Source organism: Erinaceus europaeus, chromosome 21 (genome assembly GCF_950295315.1).
Source record: "Erinaceus europaeus chromosome 21, mEriEur2.1, whole genome shotgun sequence".
NCBI classification, from domain to species: Eukaryota; Metazoa; Chordata; class Mammalia; order Eulipotyphla; family Erinaceidae; genus Erinaceus; species Erinaceus europaeus.
The window spans coordinates 25,549,803-25,566,109 of NC_080182.1; the positions used below are offsets into that span (position 1 = coordinate 25,549,803).

General features: G+C 42.7%; 1 protein-coding gene across 5 annotated transcripts in view; it reads right to left on the bottom strand.

Annotated features, from left to right (window-relative positions):
- The window catches only part of TRANK1 (tetratricopeptide repeat and ankyrin repeat containing 1), a 104,878-nt gene that overhangs the window by 68,940 nt on the left and 19,631 nt on the right, over window positions 1-16,307 (bottom strand). For 2 of the 5 annotated variants that reach the window (XM_060180568.1, XM_060180567.1), the window contains exons 2-4: window positions 9,367-9,498; window positions 7,540-7,632; window positions 4,551-4,677 (exon numbers count right to left, since the gene is read on the bottom strand). In XM_060180568.1, the coding sequence (XP_060036551.1) occupies window positions 4,551-4,677; window positions 7,540-7,632; window positions 9,367-9,498 (352 nt within the window). Of the gene's footprint in view, window positions 1-4,550; window positions 4,678-7,539; window positions 7,633-8,128; window positions 8,253-9,366; window positions 9,499-16,307 lie in introns of those variants that run through there. The other 3 variants (XM_060180571.1, XM_060180569.1, XM_060180570.1) reach the window with 3 other exon arrangements.

Here is a 16,307-nt window from a genome sequence, read left to right on the forward strand (position 1 = left end):
TTCATTTATTTTAGCTTAGCTTCCATTAAAAAATCTAACAAGGGAGTCAGGCAGTAGCCCAGCAGGTTAAGCGCACATGGCACAAAGCGCAAGGACCCGTTAGGATCCCAGTTCAAGCCTCTGGTTCCCCACCTGCAGGGGAGTTGCTTCACAGGTGGTGAAGCAGGTCTGCAGGTGTCTCTCTCTCTTCCTCTCTATCTCCCCCTTCTCTCTCAATTTCTCTCTGTCTCTATCCAATAACAAATAAAAAAATTAAAAATCTAACAAATAACAATCAGAAAGAGGGAAAATAATTCTCTTTTCCTCTAGCAAGACAAAATGATAAGATTTTTCCATTTTGTTATTTTCCTCAGATTTAAAATGTGGGTGGCCTTTTACTTTGGAGGGAAGTGAAGGGGATCAGAATATATCATACAAATGCATACTTTTGTATTTTCTTTTGAGTTGAAGACATCTGAGATTCAACAGATGCAGAGAGAAGCTTTCCCAAAATTTCCTTATCTGACTAAAATCAGACAATGAGAATTAGGACTACTAGAAGTCCCTTCTCTTAAAAACTTTATGGTCGTGGGGAAAAAAAAAAAAAAAAACAGTAAATTGGCACTATATGGTCCAGCACAAATAAGTCTAGTGAAAATGGTCTTTATCTTCCATTAGTTTCCCCCTTTTATTCACCTTTCCACAGTTTTTTGCCTCTAAAATCTAAAAGCCTTTTTTTTTCTCTTGTCACTGATCTGCAATTTATTGCACTTCGTTAAATATGGTACACAGGAAGTGAGTCAGTGACAAAATATATGCCTTGTATAAATGGATGCCCCAGGTTTAATCCCAGGTATTGCGTGAAAAATGCATAGAACATTCTGAGTAGTGAAATGATATTCTGGGTTCATTTAGACTTTCATTACTTAAAGAAAAAAAAGAAGGAAGAAAAAGTGGGATATTGCTCTCAGACCAATCTGCTTCTTTGAGGATCTTTACTTCTTTTCCAGGAAGGTCCATCATCAGTAAGTAGAGAATTCAAATGAAATGTATACACTTCTCTCTTGTTAATCTGTCAGCCTAATTTGCAGGGCCCGAGGCACTGGACCAGACCAATGGAGCACAATACGAGAAAGGCAGGGGGAATGACTGGGAATGAGTGGAGATGGAAAGAGTCATGAAGAAGCTCTGGGTGAGAGTGGGAGTGGCCCCGGTCATTGTGCCATGAGGGACTGTCACAGGTGTGACCTCAAAAACAAAAATGAGGGAGAAGCACATCAGACTCTCTCACTCTCTTGAGCCATAGCCACAGCCTTGAGCTCAATGACTCCCTAACTTACCCCAGTGAGAGGATCGAGAACTGTCTATAATATCCTTGGGGAAGGGAATTCCTCAGGAACGTCTTCTTATTTTCAAAACTAGCCAATGTCTACAGTATCCGTCCTCCAGTAGAAGAAATTGAATGTTATTAAAATGAACAAGGAGACCATTAAACTGAGTTGGTCCTAGTACCATGGCATCCTAGTGCTGCACAACCAAAATCTAAACTTCTTGGCCATGGTGGACTTAGATGATAGAATTACTTTACGTCACTTACTGCCTAAGGAAGGAGGAGCCTGTGCCACAGCAAATACCTCTTGCTGTACCTGACCAGCACTTCTGATACTGTAGCATATATGAGAAATTACTAATCCAAGAGGCTAGAAACAGGTTGATTCCTTTCATGTACTGTTGTTTTTTTGTACCAACTGGTTTGGTACATAGGGACCCTGGTGAAGGAACATACTTCAGCCTTTTGATATTGTCCACCTAAAAGTTATCACCGTGGTCTCCTTGGCGTGCTATATTCTCTCAAAGGTCTAACATGCATGTTTGCAGCCATTGACAGCACACTGGATGGTTTCATGGTGGCTGGAGAAGCAGAAACAAGATGAGGAATGAGATGAGCAGCAAAAGCAACTCGTCCAGGGATCCGACATCACAGCCTATGAGTTTCACAATGAGACAAAAGCAGTTTAATGCTGAGGATGACTGAAAGTGATGATAATAACAAATTTTGGTCAATTTCTCATGTGGAAGAGCATGGACCAAAATGGAGAAATTGTTTGATTGATTCATTAGCCAGAAAACCACTAGACCAAAGCGACTCTAGTGTTATGCAGGCATCCATAAGCAAAGCAAAACCTTAGTAAGGTTTAAAAAAAAAAAAAAGGAAAGAAAGAAATTCAGAACACCAAGAACAGCCAGTCACAAAGACTAGTTAACTAAATTTAACTAGACTTTAATCAATAGCCAATCAGTAGTTTCTCTGCTTTCCTTCCATTTTTCTCTCTAAAAGGGTGACTTTTCCCCAGCTCCCTTCTAGGGAGAGCACTCCTAGCCATTTCTGGTTTGGCACTGCCCTATTCTTTAAAAAAAAAAAAAACTCTTAAAAAATTAATGTGTCCCAATTTATCCTTTACAGTGTAAAATAAACAACGCCCTCCTATAAAATTTGAGTCTCAGGCAGACCACCTCAACAACTTCCCATTGTGTTCTGTTTCCAGGAACGTGAACCATTAAGGAACTAACACAAATTCCTATTTAGTGACTGCCAGGAGCTTTACTTAATATCTTCTTAATCCTTGAAAAAAATAACTCCAGGGCAGAGGTAGATAGCATAATAGTTATGCAAAGAAACTCTCATGCCTGAGGTTCCAAAGTCCCAGGTTCAGTGTCTACCACACCATCATGACTAGAGCTGAGCAGTGTTCTAGTTAAAAAAATAAAATAAAAATTAATAAATCCAAGACATCAGTATTATTTTATAGTTGGGGAAGTAAAGGCTTAGAGAATAGTAACTCATTCAAATGGCTGAAACCAGTACCCAATAGAGCTCAAGAAAGAAATGGCTATGCTTCCCCCCAGCCTTTTGGAGACTCTTTATAAACCATCACATAATTTGACACTTAAATGTGTGGTGTCCCCAAATGTCTCCAAAATTATGTAAAGTCTCTAATTTTGCCCATGACCCTGTCTCCATTTTGACTATGGATTACTCAGGCTGAGATGATACATTCTACTTACTTTGTCTGCCTTGAGGCACAGAAAATGTAAAAAAAAAAAAAAAAAAAAGCCTTAGAGTGGGCGCACAAAGTTCTATTCTGCTAAAAAGGGGAGGCAGGGTGGTCTGGGTGGTGGCACACCTGGTTGAGCGCACGTTACATACACAGGGACCCAGGTTCGAGTCCCCAGTCCCCACCTGCAGGGGGGAATGCTTTCCAAGTGGTGAAGCAGTGTTGCAGGTGTCTGTCTCTCCCTCTCTATCACTCCCTTCCCTCTCGATTTCTGGTTGTCTCTATTCAGTAACTAAAATAAATATAATTAAATTTTTTAAAAAGGGTACAGGTAGCTAGCATAATGGTTATGCAAAGAGACTCTCATGCCTGAGGCTCCAAAGTCCCAGGTTCAATCCCTTGCACCACCAAAAGCCAGAGCTGAGCAGTGCTCTGGTAAGAAAGAAAGGAAGGGAAGGGAAGGGAAGGGAAGGGAAGGGAAGGGAAGGGAAGGGAAGGGAAGGGAAGGGAAGGGAAGGGAAGGGAAGGGAAGGGAAGGGAAGGGAAGGGAAAAGAAAAGAAATCAGATGGTTATATACTGGCTTCTGTTAACACTTCTAAAAGTCTTACTAGCCTCTCAAACTTCTGTGAATCTCTCCCAAGGGAATGACTTCTAGTGTGAGAAATGTTTTCTGAAAAATATGAAAAAAGTGAAGTGTGCACTCAGTTTTGCTAAAATGAAACTCGCAAGCTACAAAGAACATGAACATGAACATACTCTAAGTTTCATGCAGGTTCATCAGGACAAATGAGCTCCGCCATGAGCTCTTCCATGACCTCCTCCACTGCGCTCGGTGCCCCAAGACACCCGGCTCCGCTCTCCTCTACTCACTATCCGCGCACGTCAACGCTTGCGCATCAGTGTTTTCATTCTCTCTTCAGACACTGTTCACATATCCTGTGGGTGGGCTGTCTAAAGTGCAAGGTGAGTTGAGCAAGAAATATTTCTAGCATTTCTGCTTTAAGAAGGGGGAGACAAACCTGACAGCATAAAGAAACAAAACAAAGGAGCAGACAGTGCAAAAGTAAAAGAAGGGTCTGGCAGCAGAGCGAAACTTATAGTGGAGGGGCAAGGAGAGCTGAGAGTACAGAGTGGAGGAAGTCCAAAGGACTGCGGTGGTGTGAGCCTGGACTCCTAAAACACAAAGCAGTTTAAAACAGCATTAATTCAGCATTAACAGTATTCACCTGCATATTCAATGTATGTATCATTGCATGTGAGTCTGAATATTTTACGTTTTTACAAAGGTAGAGGGGGCAGATTAAGAGGAAGGTGGTAGGTACGCCAGTGAGAGCACAGACTTTACATGCCTGAGAACCCAAAGGTTACAGGTTCAATGCCAGGTATCACCTTATGCCAAAGTTGAGCAGTACTCTGGTATCTCAATGGATAGCTAGATTAAAGCTGGATAAATATAAAATTAACCTTTTTTATGGGGAAGGAAGCAGCACCTGTAATTCGAGCTGTTGCCTTACCTTAATGTAGGTTGGATCCCACTGCAGACACTCTTTGGCAGCCATAAATGCCTCGTTCCATTTCCCAAGGCTGTAAAATGCATTGGATTTGTTGCACAGAAGCACAGCCAAGTCCCTAGGGGGAACCCTGTGAGAAGAAACATACTAATGGTCAGCAAAGCTGTCTTTTTGCAAGTCCAGAAAGCAATCCTGGAGGCCACCATTCTGGTGCTGGCTGCTGCCATCATGAAGGGCTCTGAGTCAAAAAAAAGGTCCCAAATAAGCCTAGCACATCTGACCTTCTCACCTGCTAGGGAGTCCAGGGCATGAACAAACCTGTCCTTCATCACACCCCAAAGCATTGCCCCCACCTCCTGGTAACAATTGTTCTCAACGCTTTGGTTCTACCTCCTTCAGCTCTCCACAGATGTTTTCACTTTTGGAGAGACCACTAGCAAAGATGATGGTCCTTAGTATGGGGACAGTGGGAGTTCCCACTAAACCTTCAATCACTACACATACACGTTCAAGCTGAATGGACGCAGAGCATGTCACAGGAAGAGACTTTTTGGTCAATGCAGCCCATCATCCTGAGACCCCGTGAGAGACGCAGGAGGAGCACTGTTCCATGACAGCAGCACAGCCACCTGAATATTTGCAGGCCCAGACCCAGCGTGCAGAGAGAGATTCCCCACACCATGTGGCAAATCCGTACGGTCCATTACAACAGGCACATGCAGCTAGATCAACTTAAATGAATTTAAATTAAGTAACAGTTAAAATTCAGCTCCCTGGCTATGTCCGCCATATTCCAAATGCTTTCTAGCCACCCACAGTCTCTATTATAGAACACGTTTCACCCTGAACAGAGTTTTGCAGGACAGTACTAGTCTTAGTCTTTGAAGGCCATAAACAAGGCTGTTCAGTAAAATGTTCTAGCTTGGTTATAGCTGGAAGGCCAGGTTCAAATTTAGAACTACAGGAACCGTGTCAGCTCAGGGTGAGCAAGGCCTTTCTACCTCAGCCCTCATTCTGTACTTCAGGAAGCATAATACCATGCTCTGTCCACACCCTTAATCTTAACCAATCCTCAGGAGAACAGGCTTTGGATAAGAGGCCTTTATATGCCCTGGGATCATGGGTAGGGAATTTTTGAGCACAGCCTGGGTACTCAGTGGACCAAAGGGGAAGTAGGGACTCATGATGGGTAAGCCCTGGCCACACAGGCTGCTGTCTGTAAAAATGGTAATCCCAGGGGAAAGCCAACTAGGGATCCTCCAAAACATGGGGCTGACCCCCTTTTGCCTGAGTCCCGGGCCATACAGCTACAAAGCTCATGCCAAAACCAGGTCCAAGGAAGAAGAAAAAACACAAAATATACTACAATATGTCAAAAGAGGTGCAGTACCAATGGAATTCAGAAAGACATACATGGGGGAAATCAAGGCGTATGCTTCTTTTCGTTTATTATTTTAATTGTGAAAATATTACACATAATGTTAAATAATACACATGATTAACAACAGTAATAAAATTAACAAAAAAGCAATAAACCACAGGAAAGTAAGGTGATCCAGAAAGTACAAATATGAAACAGAAAGGTTTTCTTTTTTTAATCACTTTAACTTCTTTTTTAAATAATTTTCTAAATTTATTTACTTATTCCTTTTTGTTGCCCTTGTTGTTTTTTATTGTTATTATTGTTGTTATTGATGTCATCATTGTTGGATAGGACAGAGAGAAATGGAGAGAGGGGAAGACAGAGGGGGAGAAAAAGGTAGACACCTACAGACCTGCTTCACCGCCTGTGAAGCGACTCCCCTGCAGGTGGAGAGCCAGGGCTTGAACCAGGATCCTTCCGCCAGTTCTTGTGCTTTGCGCCACCTGTGCTTAGCCCGCTGCACTACCGCCCGACTCCTAATCACTTTAACTTCTTTGCCTCCCCTCAACATGCTGTGTATCAGGGGCCACTCATTACCATGCTCTAGGATCCAGGTTCCCCAGGTCCCCATCTGCAGAGGGAAGCTTCACAAACACCTGGAGCAGTGTTGTAGGCTTCCTTCTGCCTCTCTCCCTCTCTAGTTCTCTGTCTCTATCAGAAAGAAAGAAGGGGGAAATGGCAACTGGGAACAATGGAGCCATCATACAAGTGTAGAGCTCCAGTAATAACCCTGGTGAAAACAAAACATTTTGCATGTCCAGCTTCTCTCACTGCCCATCTTTCCTTCTAGATAAAAGGATGATGGGGCCCCAGAAGCACATGGTGTGGCAGCGGGGCAGTCAGTGGGAGCCAGGACCACAGACAGAACACTCCATGACCTTCTGCCGACACCCTCTGGCCAGTGCAGCTGTCCACAGCTGCAGCCTGGGGCTCTGAGCACCTGTTCTCTAGAGCTGTCCTCAGCCCTCTAGGAGCTCTCTGCAATGAATCGTGTTGCCCCTTCACCCCCAATTCACATGCTGAAATCCTAGTGCCCAGTGTGATGAGATTGGAAGATGGGGTCTTTGGGATAGTAGTCGGGTTTAGATGCACCTGTAAGGGTGGGTCAGCGTGATAAAAACTAAGTGCCCTTATTAAGACACATCTGAGAATATCCACCCTCTCGGCTATGGAAGACACAGGGAGAAGGCGGTCATCTACAAAGAGGAACCTTACTGGGAACGGAACTGACCAACTTTTTGACTTCAGACTTCCCAACCCCCCAAACTGAGGGAAAACTTTTTTTTTTGTTCTTTTTTCCACCCAGTCTTGGGTATTGTTATAGCAGCCCAAGCTGACTAACATAACTCTCTAAACATAACTCTAACTCCCTAAGACAATTCCTGAGGATTGAACAGCCTACAGCAAAAGATGGACAGTCATAGAATTCAAAAGATCAGCTCCCTTGCCTCAAAGTGAAACTAGCCATACAGTTCAACTCATGCTCCAGTGCTCCCCAGGATCAGACTGAAGCTGAATCCAGATGAGACAGCTTTCCTGCTGAGAGCACTTGCTCAGTAACACACGCACCTAGAACCCGAAGTCGTCTGGCAGCAACAGGAAGGCTGGCAACAGTTGAGAGGCATAGGGTCAGAGTCAGGATGGTCCCATGAAAGGCAACACCTAAGGGTCCAGGCAGAGGTCCCATTAGTAAGTGGGAGAGCTGAGACTGAAGCACTCGCGGCGAGGGTTGGTCCATGACCACATATACAACACTACGCAGTTGTATATATTATCCAACACAATCTCTTTAAGAAAGGTGGACATTTTTGGCCTGAATAAGAAACTCTAGATCTAGCTCTGACACAGTTCCCATCTAAACTGAGGGGGTGGGGGGGTACACACACACAGAATAACAGAATTACAAGCCCAAGCCATTTAAAAGTCCAGCTTGAATGTAGGCACCAATGTGAGAGGAGGAACTATGTTTTACTAACTTAATTCCGTGTCATTTCTCAGTACATATTTAGGTGGCATGCACCCCATACATGCCAACTTCTGCTTCCTCTACTACAGCTGTATGATCTGTGTACCTTTAGAGATCCCCAAAACCATCTTGAGTGGTCCACAGGGTCAAACAACTTTAGTAGGTTGAAGAATGGTCCCCAAATCATGTTACCTTTTATGGTAAAAGGGACTCTGTAGATGTGATTAACTTAAGGATCTTGAGAAGAGGAGCATATTCTTGATTATGATACAATCACAAGGGTCCTTATGAGTGGGAGACAGAGGGAGACACGGCTACAGCAGAAGAGAAGGCGATGTGATGACAGAAGCAGACTGGAATGATGCACTTTGAAGATGGAGGAAGGGGCCACAAGCCAAGGAATACAGGCAGCCACTCGCAGCTGAAAAAGGCAAGGAAATGGATCTCTTCCACAAAGATCTAGGTGATTTTAGCCCTGTAAGACTCATTTCAAACTTCTGACCTCCAGAAAATAAATTTGTATTGTTTTCAGCCACTAAATTTGTGGTAATTTTTAGAGTGGCAACAGGAAACCAATATAATAATACCAATACATTATGCACCTTTTTCATGCTTATTCTTACATGTGCATGGGGGGGGGTCTTCCAGAGATTTACATGACTTGAAAAATCACTACAGATTGAACACAAAAGCAAATGTAAGAAGCCAGATGTCACCCATTGAGCCAGGCATTACATGTAAAGTGTACCCCTCTTCTCATCAGTTTTTTGCTTTGGAAAACATGAAATTATGTAAAAGTATTACATATGTAAAAATATCATAAAGATATGCTACTAATATTAACATGTAATTGGGTTTACTATTTCTATTATTAAACACATAACTTAATACAAATTTTAATTTTTCTACACTTTAAATTTTAATATGAATTATATCAATGGCTACAACCAACGTGAACATAAACTCTTGGAGGGTTCTCCATAATTTTTAGGCGGGTCATGAGATGAAAATGGAAGCAGGTCCACTGGAAGCTGAAGGACCAAGGGAGAGAAGATGCGCCTTTGTTTCTAACTAGGTATGCACTGTGGCCACAGGCTAAGTGGCATGGGAAGTTCAGGAGATGAAATGAATGACAACGAAGAGACACGCGAATTCTGACAATCCTAGAAACTCTGATCCCATATCCAGACAGAAGAGGAAGTTTTGTAATATTTATCAACAGTCTCATGTTTCACTTTCAGTTTCTCAACTTGCTCAATCCCTACTCAGTTTCTGAACTCCAATGCAGACAAGATAAGTAGAAAATGGGAGAGTATGAAAACAAACAAGGTGGCGTGACAGGAGATGAAAAGAAAACATGAGCAACAAAGCAAGCCCTCATTTACTTTTTTAAAAAAGAGAGGGACAGGGAGAAACATCCAAACACTTACCCCCATTGGTATAACTGCAGGAGAATCTGGATGGCTTCATCGTACTTTCTGATGGCCAAAGAGAAGTTCCCATTCCTAAAAACCTGGTTGCCAGCTTCTTTCAACAACTCAGCATAAGCTGTGGGGTCCATCCTGTGAGGAGATGGAGGAGGCTGGCTGCCAGGCTTGCTGCCTGGCCCTCTCATTTGTTTTGCTGAGAGTCTGAAGAGGCAATCTGCTCACGCTGGCCCCACCCACCTGCAAAGGGAACACCCTTACAACACTCCTCAGCACTGGGAGACCAGACTAGGTGTCTGCCAAGATCATCTCTTCCTCGGCTCTTTTCGGGCCTCAGGGGTTGTGGCCAGAATGATTCCATTGATTCTGTGTTAATGAGTGACTAGGCACTGAGGGGGGAGGCTACTTCAGGCACCAAAGTAAACCCATGAGGAATGTAAACAGCTAGCACTGTTCCAGACTACTAAAGCCATTCAGATGAGGAAACTGAGGGTTCAACTGGCCTAAATCACTCTGCTTAAGGAGCTGCTCGTGGCACCATCTGGTTCTGACCTCAAATCCAGATATCTGCTCTGGCCTTTGTGTCACGCTGCTTATTGGTCAAGTGAAACTCAGTGGATAGTACCTGCTCTCTCATAAGGTGGAAACAGAAAGAGATGCAGTTCTGAAGCTCTCAATATACAAGGGGCTAGATGGCATGACCTCACTGCCTCTCCAACCCCATTCTCCTTTCTAAAACATAAAATGAGTCTCAGAGGATTTGCCCTGAGACTTGTCCCAGAATTCTCCATTGCCTGCTTGAGTCTTCCAAGAAGTCCTTCTATGGTTCAGCTCATGAGTCCTGTTCTAATCATTTGTATAGTTCAGTGGTCTAGCATAGGGTGGGTGCTTGAATATTTGTGATGGAACTGATCTGAATGACAATCCAGGAAGCTAGCTGTGACTGATTCTCTCAAGTGTGGGCTAGGTAGTCAGAGAGACATGGAGCCCTGACCACGGCATGGATCCCAGGAAACTGAACAAAGAAAAGACCATAGAGAGGAGAGTGCCTGGAGTGAAATATAGTTGCCAAGGAAACAGGGAAAAGGTGGGGCTCACAAAAGATGTCCCTCAGGAATATTCCTCCCAAGATGGCCAAGTAGAGGAGAGACTCTTAACTGTAAGTAATTATGAGTAACTATGAGGTAATTCATATGTCATGTGTCTATAACATCATGTGATCTATTGAGAGTGTTGTCCTTAGACTGTTTAGGTTATTTTTATCAAGTTCAAGTCCTAGTGAAGTGTTTGGGGCAAAGGAAGGAGATATAATCCAAGGAGATATAAGTAGTGGATTATTTTAAATCCATATGAGTTTATAGCGGGGTGGTGATTTTTTACTGTGCCTTGTTCCTTAGCAGAAACAGCAATGTCAGAACACATGGGTCCTAAACAAGTCAGAATACCAAATTCCACCTACACCTTTCATTAGAGAATTTTTCAACTCTATGACTCACATTTATACAGAGATGACCGAGGAAAATATGAAAAAAAATAATTAAAGAATGGATTGACCATATCTACTGAAAACATGTTTCTCTTTAAACTGTTGTCAGTTGTGTGTCCAACAGACATTTTTAACTTGAATAATCAATCGGGAAAAGGAAGTGTCTGTAATAACTGACAAAGCAAATGTGCAAGGGTCCTAAACAGGCAGTTCACAAAGGAATAGGAGTGTAATTGATAAATATGTAGAGAGAAGGTTAACAGAATTGCCCTCTGCAGTGAGCAAAGAAATTAAATTAAAACAGGAAGGCATAGTTGGAAAGTATTTTAAAACTGAGCCTAAATGATAGGGGTACCATACCTTGCTTATTAAAAGAAAGAAATTACATCATAGATAGGTTGGACCTCATCAATGTTCACCACAGTGAAAAATGAAATACTCTATAACATTATTTTAAGTATAACAGATTTGATTCAGCTGTAGAATATCCATATGGGCAAACATCATGCAGTTATTTTTGAAATTCTGTTGTAAAATAACACTGCATTCTGAAGGATCCAGAGAGAGGCTAAAAGTTAATCAAACCACTACAGCATGTGAGATCTGGGGTGGCACTGACCTCTCGCTGCCTGGTAGTTTCGGTTTTACAACACGTATAAACAATGAAAGGTAAGGGTTGATGACATAGGTCATCTGGGAAAGCACTTGGTCAGCCATATGTGCAACCCAGGTTCAAGACCAACTCCACTACACTGCGAAAAGCTTCGGTGCCGTAACGTGCCTTTCCTTGTCTTCCTCTGTTTCTGTCTCTCAGCCCCTTTCCCATCTATAAAAGTCAGCCAAGGGGTGGTCGGGCAGTAGCACAGAGGGCTAAGCACACATGGTGCAAAGCACAAGGACCTGCGTAAGGATCCCGGTTCAAGCCCCCGGTTCCCCACCTGCAGGGGAGTCGCTTCACAAGCAGTGAGGCAGGTCTGCAAGTGTCCATCTTTCTCTCCCCCTCTCCGTCTTCTCCTCCTCTCTCCATTTCTCTCTGTCCTATCCAACAACCACGACAGCAAAAAATAACAATAATAATAACCACAACAATAAACAACAAGGGCAACAAAAGGGGAAAAAATAGCCTCCAGGAGCTGTGAATTCACAGTGCAGGCACCAAGCCCAAGGAATAACCCTGAATACAAAAAAAAAAAAAAAAAAAAAAAAGTCAGCCAAGGGAGATAAATCTACAACTGTAACAAACAGAAAATTGTTCAAACATAAGTACAGACTTTCACAGCTGCAATGTGGGCTTGCAGTCCGTTTCGCTATATTTCTATGAAAATTCAGTCTGTTGTTTGGGGAGGGGTCATGGGCAGCTGCACCCCAGAAAGCAAAAGCAAGAAAAATGTAATTTTTTTAAATCTTTATTTACTACAGTATAGAAACAGAGAGAAATTGAGAGGGCAGAGGGAAAGAGGGAGAAAGACAGAGAGAGACACCTGCAGCCCTGCTTCACCACTTGTGAAGCTTTCCCCCTGCAGGTGGGGCTTAAACAGGTCCTTCTGCACTGTAATGTGTGCACTTAGCCAGGTGCACCACTGCCTGCACCCCCAAGAAAAATGTGATTACACTAATAAGATTTGGAAACAAGGAAGATCCAAAGCTGTTGTGGTTTTCATTGTCCGGCTATATTTACACAGAAGAAACTCCCTGACTTACAGGAATAGAGTACACGGGGCTATGTTTAGGGGCAGCTGGAATGGGAGATTTGAAAGGAGATTTGGTCTTCCTAAGTCATCCAGACGTAACTTGAAACCTTGACAGTAAAATTTACTTCTTTGACCTTTCAGTATTTTTTCTATCAAAATCTTCAAAAGACACCCAAAGCAGTCAATGATCTAGTGTCACTGCTGGAATTCTAGTATAAAAGACTATTTCAAACCCTGCACAGAGAGAACAATTCATTTTCCTTTCTTCTTTTCTTCCTTTCTCTAATTTTTTCCCACAAAGAAGCAGAGGCAGAGGCAAAGGGACACATCCAGAGAGAAAGAGAAAGAGAGAGGGAGAGGGAGAGGGAGAGGGAGAGGGAGAGGGAGAGGGAGAGGGAGAGGGAGAGGGAGAGGGAGAGGGAGAGGGAGAGGGAGAGGGAGAGGGAGAGGGAGAGGGGAGTCCAATCCAGCAGCACAGAAGCTTCCTTCAATGCAGTAGGACCCAGGCTCATACCTGGGTAGCACACTATCCATGTGAGCTGGTTTCCTGGCCAGAAAGAACATGTTTTTTTTATAATTTTATTTATTTATTTTGAATAAAGACAGAGAGAAACTTGAGAGGAAGGGGAAGACAGAGAGGGAGAGAGAAATAAAGGTGCATGGAGCACTGCTTCATCCCTTGGAAGTTTCTTGGAGACCAGAAGCTTGAACCTGGATCCTTGAAGATTATAGCATGTACTACTTACTACAGGGTGCCCCCTGAGAGAACAATTCTTTTTTTTTTTTTTTTTTTTTTTTGCATCCAAGGTTATTGCTGGAGCACACTACGAATCCACTGCTCCTAGAGGCCATTTTTTCCCATTTTTGTTGCCCTTGTTGCTACTATTGTTGTTGGATAGAGCAGAGAGAAATCAAGAGAGGGAAGACAGAGACGGGGAGAGAAAGATAGACACCTGAAGACCTGCTTCACTGCTTGTGAAGAGAACACCCTGCAGGTGGGGAGCCGGGCGCTCAAACTGGGATCCTTATGCTGGTCCTTGCACTTCGCGCCATGTACACGCTGTGCTACCACCCAGCCCCCAAGAGAACAATTCTTTTTGTTGTTGTTTTATTGTTGTAGTTATTATTATTGTTATTACTGATGTCATCATTGTTGGATAGGACAGAGAGAAATGGAGGAGGGGAAGACAGAGAGGGAAGACAGAGAGAAAAATAGACACACCTGTACCGCTTGTGAAGCGACTCCCCTGCAGGTGGGGAGCCGGGGCTCAAATCAGGATCCTTATGCCGGTCCTTGTGCTTTGCGCCACCTACACTTAACCTGCTGTGCTACCGCCCGACTCGTGAGAGAACATTTCTTAAAACTGACTGGCTTCTTCCTATTTCCCACAGGAAGATACCATATTCAATGATGTGATCCAGAATTAAATAAAAATGATATACAGGATTCTATACCCAATTATGATTTTTAAAATAACCCTGGGTCCATGCTCCCAGAGGGATAGAGTGGGAAAGCTATCAGGGGAGGGGGTGGGATATGGAGATTGGGTGGTGGGAATTGTGTGGAGTTGTACCCTTCCTACCCTATGGTTTTGTTAATTAATCCTTTCTTAAATAAAAAAAAAAACTAAAAAAATAACCATAATAAATTGGGAATAAAAGGAACATGCATTAACATAAGGTTACATATAACAAACCCACAGGGATTAGGAAGACAGCATAATGACTATACATACAACTTTCATGCCTGAGAATATGAGTTCCCAAGTTCAATCCCCAGCACCACCATAAGCCAGAGTTGAGCAGTGCTCTCATAAAAGATATATAATGCACACCCAGACACACACGCACACGCACACGCACACGCACACGCACACGCACACACACACACACACACACACACAGCTAGTATCTTACTCAGTAGTAAAAACCAAAAGGCTGGGAGTCGGGTGGTGGCGCAGTGGGTTAAGCGCACGTGGCGCAAAGCGCAGGGACCGGCTTAAGGATCCCGGTTCGAGCCCCCGGCTCCCCACCTGCAGGGGAGTCGCTTCACAGGCGGTGAAGCAGGTCTGCAGGTGTCTATCTTTCTCTCCCCTCTCTCTCTGTCTTCCCCTCCTCTCTCCATTTCTCTCTGTCCTATCCAACAACAAAGCAACGTCAACAATGGCAATAATAACCGCAACGAGGCTGCAACAACTAGGGCAACAAAAAGGGGGAAAAATGACCTCCAGGAGCGGTGGATTCATGGTGCAGGCACCGAGCCCAGCAATAACCCTGGAGGGAAAAAAAAAAAAAAAAACCAAAAGGCTTTTCCTTAACGTCTGGAATAAGACATGGATAACCACTGTCACAGCTACTGTGCTACAGAGAGCAATAAAAAGAAATCAAACTGAAAGAGATGTTATCACTATTTTCCCCTTATGCTAGGAACAATATAGTCAGCAAAATGGCATGATACAAGATCAATATTCAAAAAAATAAAATAATCAATATACAGAAATCTGTTGCATTTCTATACACATTGAGTTGAAGGGGAAAATCAAGGAAGCAATCCCATTTACATCTACACCAAAACAATAATTTTAAAGTAAAGCTAACAAAGAAAGTGAAAGGCCTTTGAAGTAAAAACTATAAGACATCATTAAAATAAATGAAGAAAAATACAAAGTGGAAGGATATCCTATATTAATAGATTGTAAGAATAAGCACTGTTAAAATGATTGTCTGACCTAATTCAATTTATGTATTCAGTGCAATTCCTATCTAACTGGCATTCCTCACGGAAACATTATAGAACAACCAAATCTAAAACTTTGTGGAGTCACACAAGACCGTGAATGGTCAAAGCAATTCTGAAAGAAAATAAGAAAAGATATTACACTCTCTAACCTCAAACTCTAATACAAAGCAACATTAATAGGGCTGGGGACACAGGATAGATACAAAAAAGAGACTCTCATGTATGAGGCTGAGGTCCCAGGTTCAATCCCCAGCCTACGATAATCCAGAGCTAATCAGTGTTCTGGTCTCGGTCAATCTCACTCTCTCTAATTAAAATAAAATTAATTTGATTTAATTTAAAAACAACAGGGGGCAGGGGTAGATAACATAATGGTTAGGCAAAGAGACTCTCATGCCTGAATCTCCAAAGTCCCAAGTTCAGTCCCCTGTACCACCATAAGCCAGAGCTGAGCAGTGTTCTGGTGAGAAAAAAGAAAAAGAAAAGAAAGAAACAACTGCAGTAATTATAGTAGTATTACATTAAAACAAAAACAAGTACTCAGATCAATGGAATAGAACAGAAAACCCAGAAATAATCCACATTATATATGTATATCGAATATATGACCAATGAATCAAAATCATACAATAGAGAAAATAAAGCCTCCTCAACAAAATGTGCTAGGAGAACTGGACAGCAGCGTGTAAGCAACAGTTAGAATACCATACGCAAACATAGGCTCAAAAAATTAACTTGAATATTGGATCTGAAACTATAAAATGCACAGGTTGAGGGGTGTCCTTGGTGGAATGGCACAGGAACTTTTCAGTGGTGAGTATAGATGTGAAACTTTATCCCTAAAAGCTGTATTACAAATCAGTGTTAAATCAGTTAAAATTTTGCTTAAAATGTCCACAGCTGAGGAGATAGTTCAGCAGGACTTGCATGCATGAAACTCCAGATTCAACCTCTGGTACCCTCACATAGTAGAGCAGTGACTTAGTCTTGGTCTCTTTCACAAATATGTGTATTTTTTGGTGCCTCC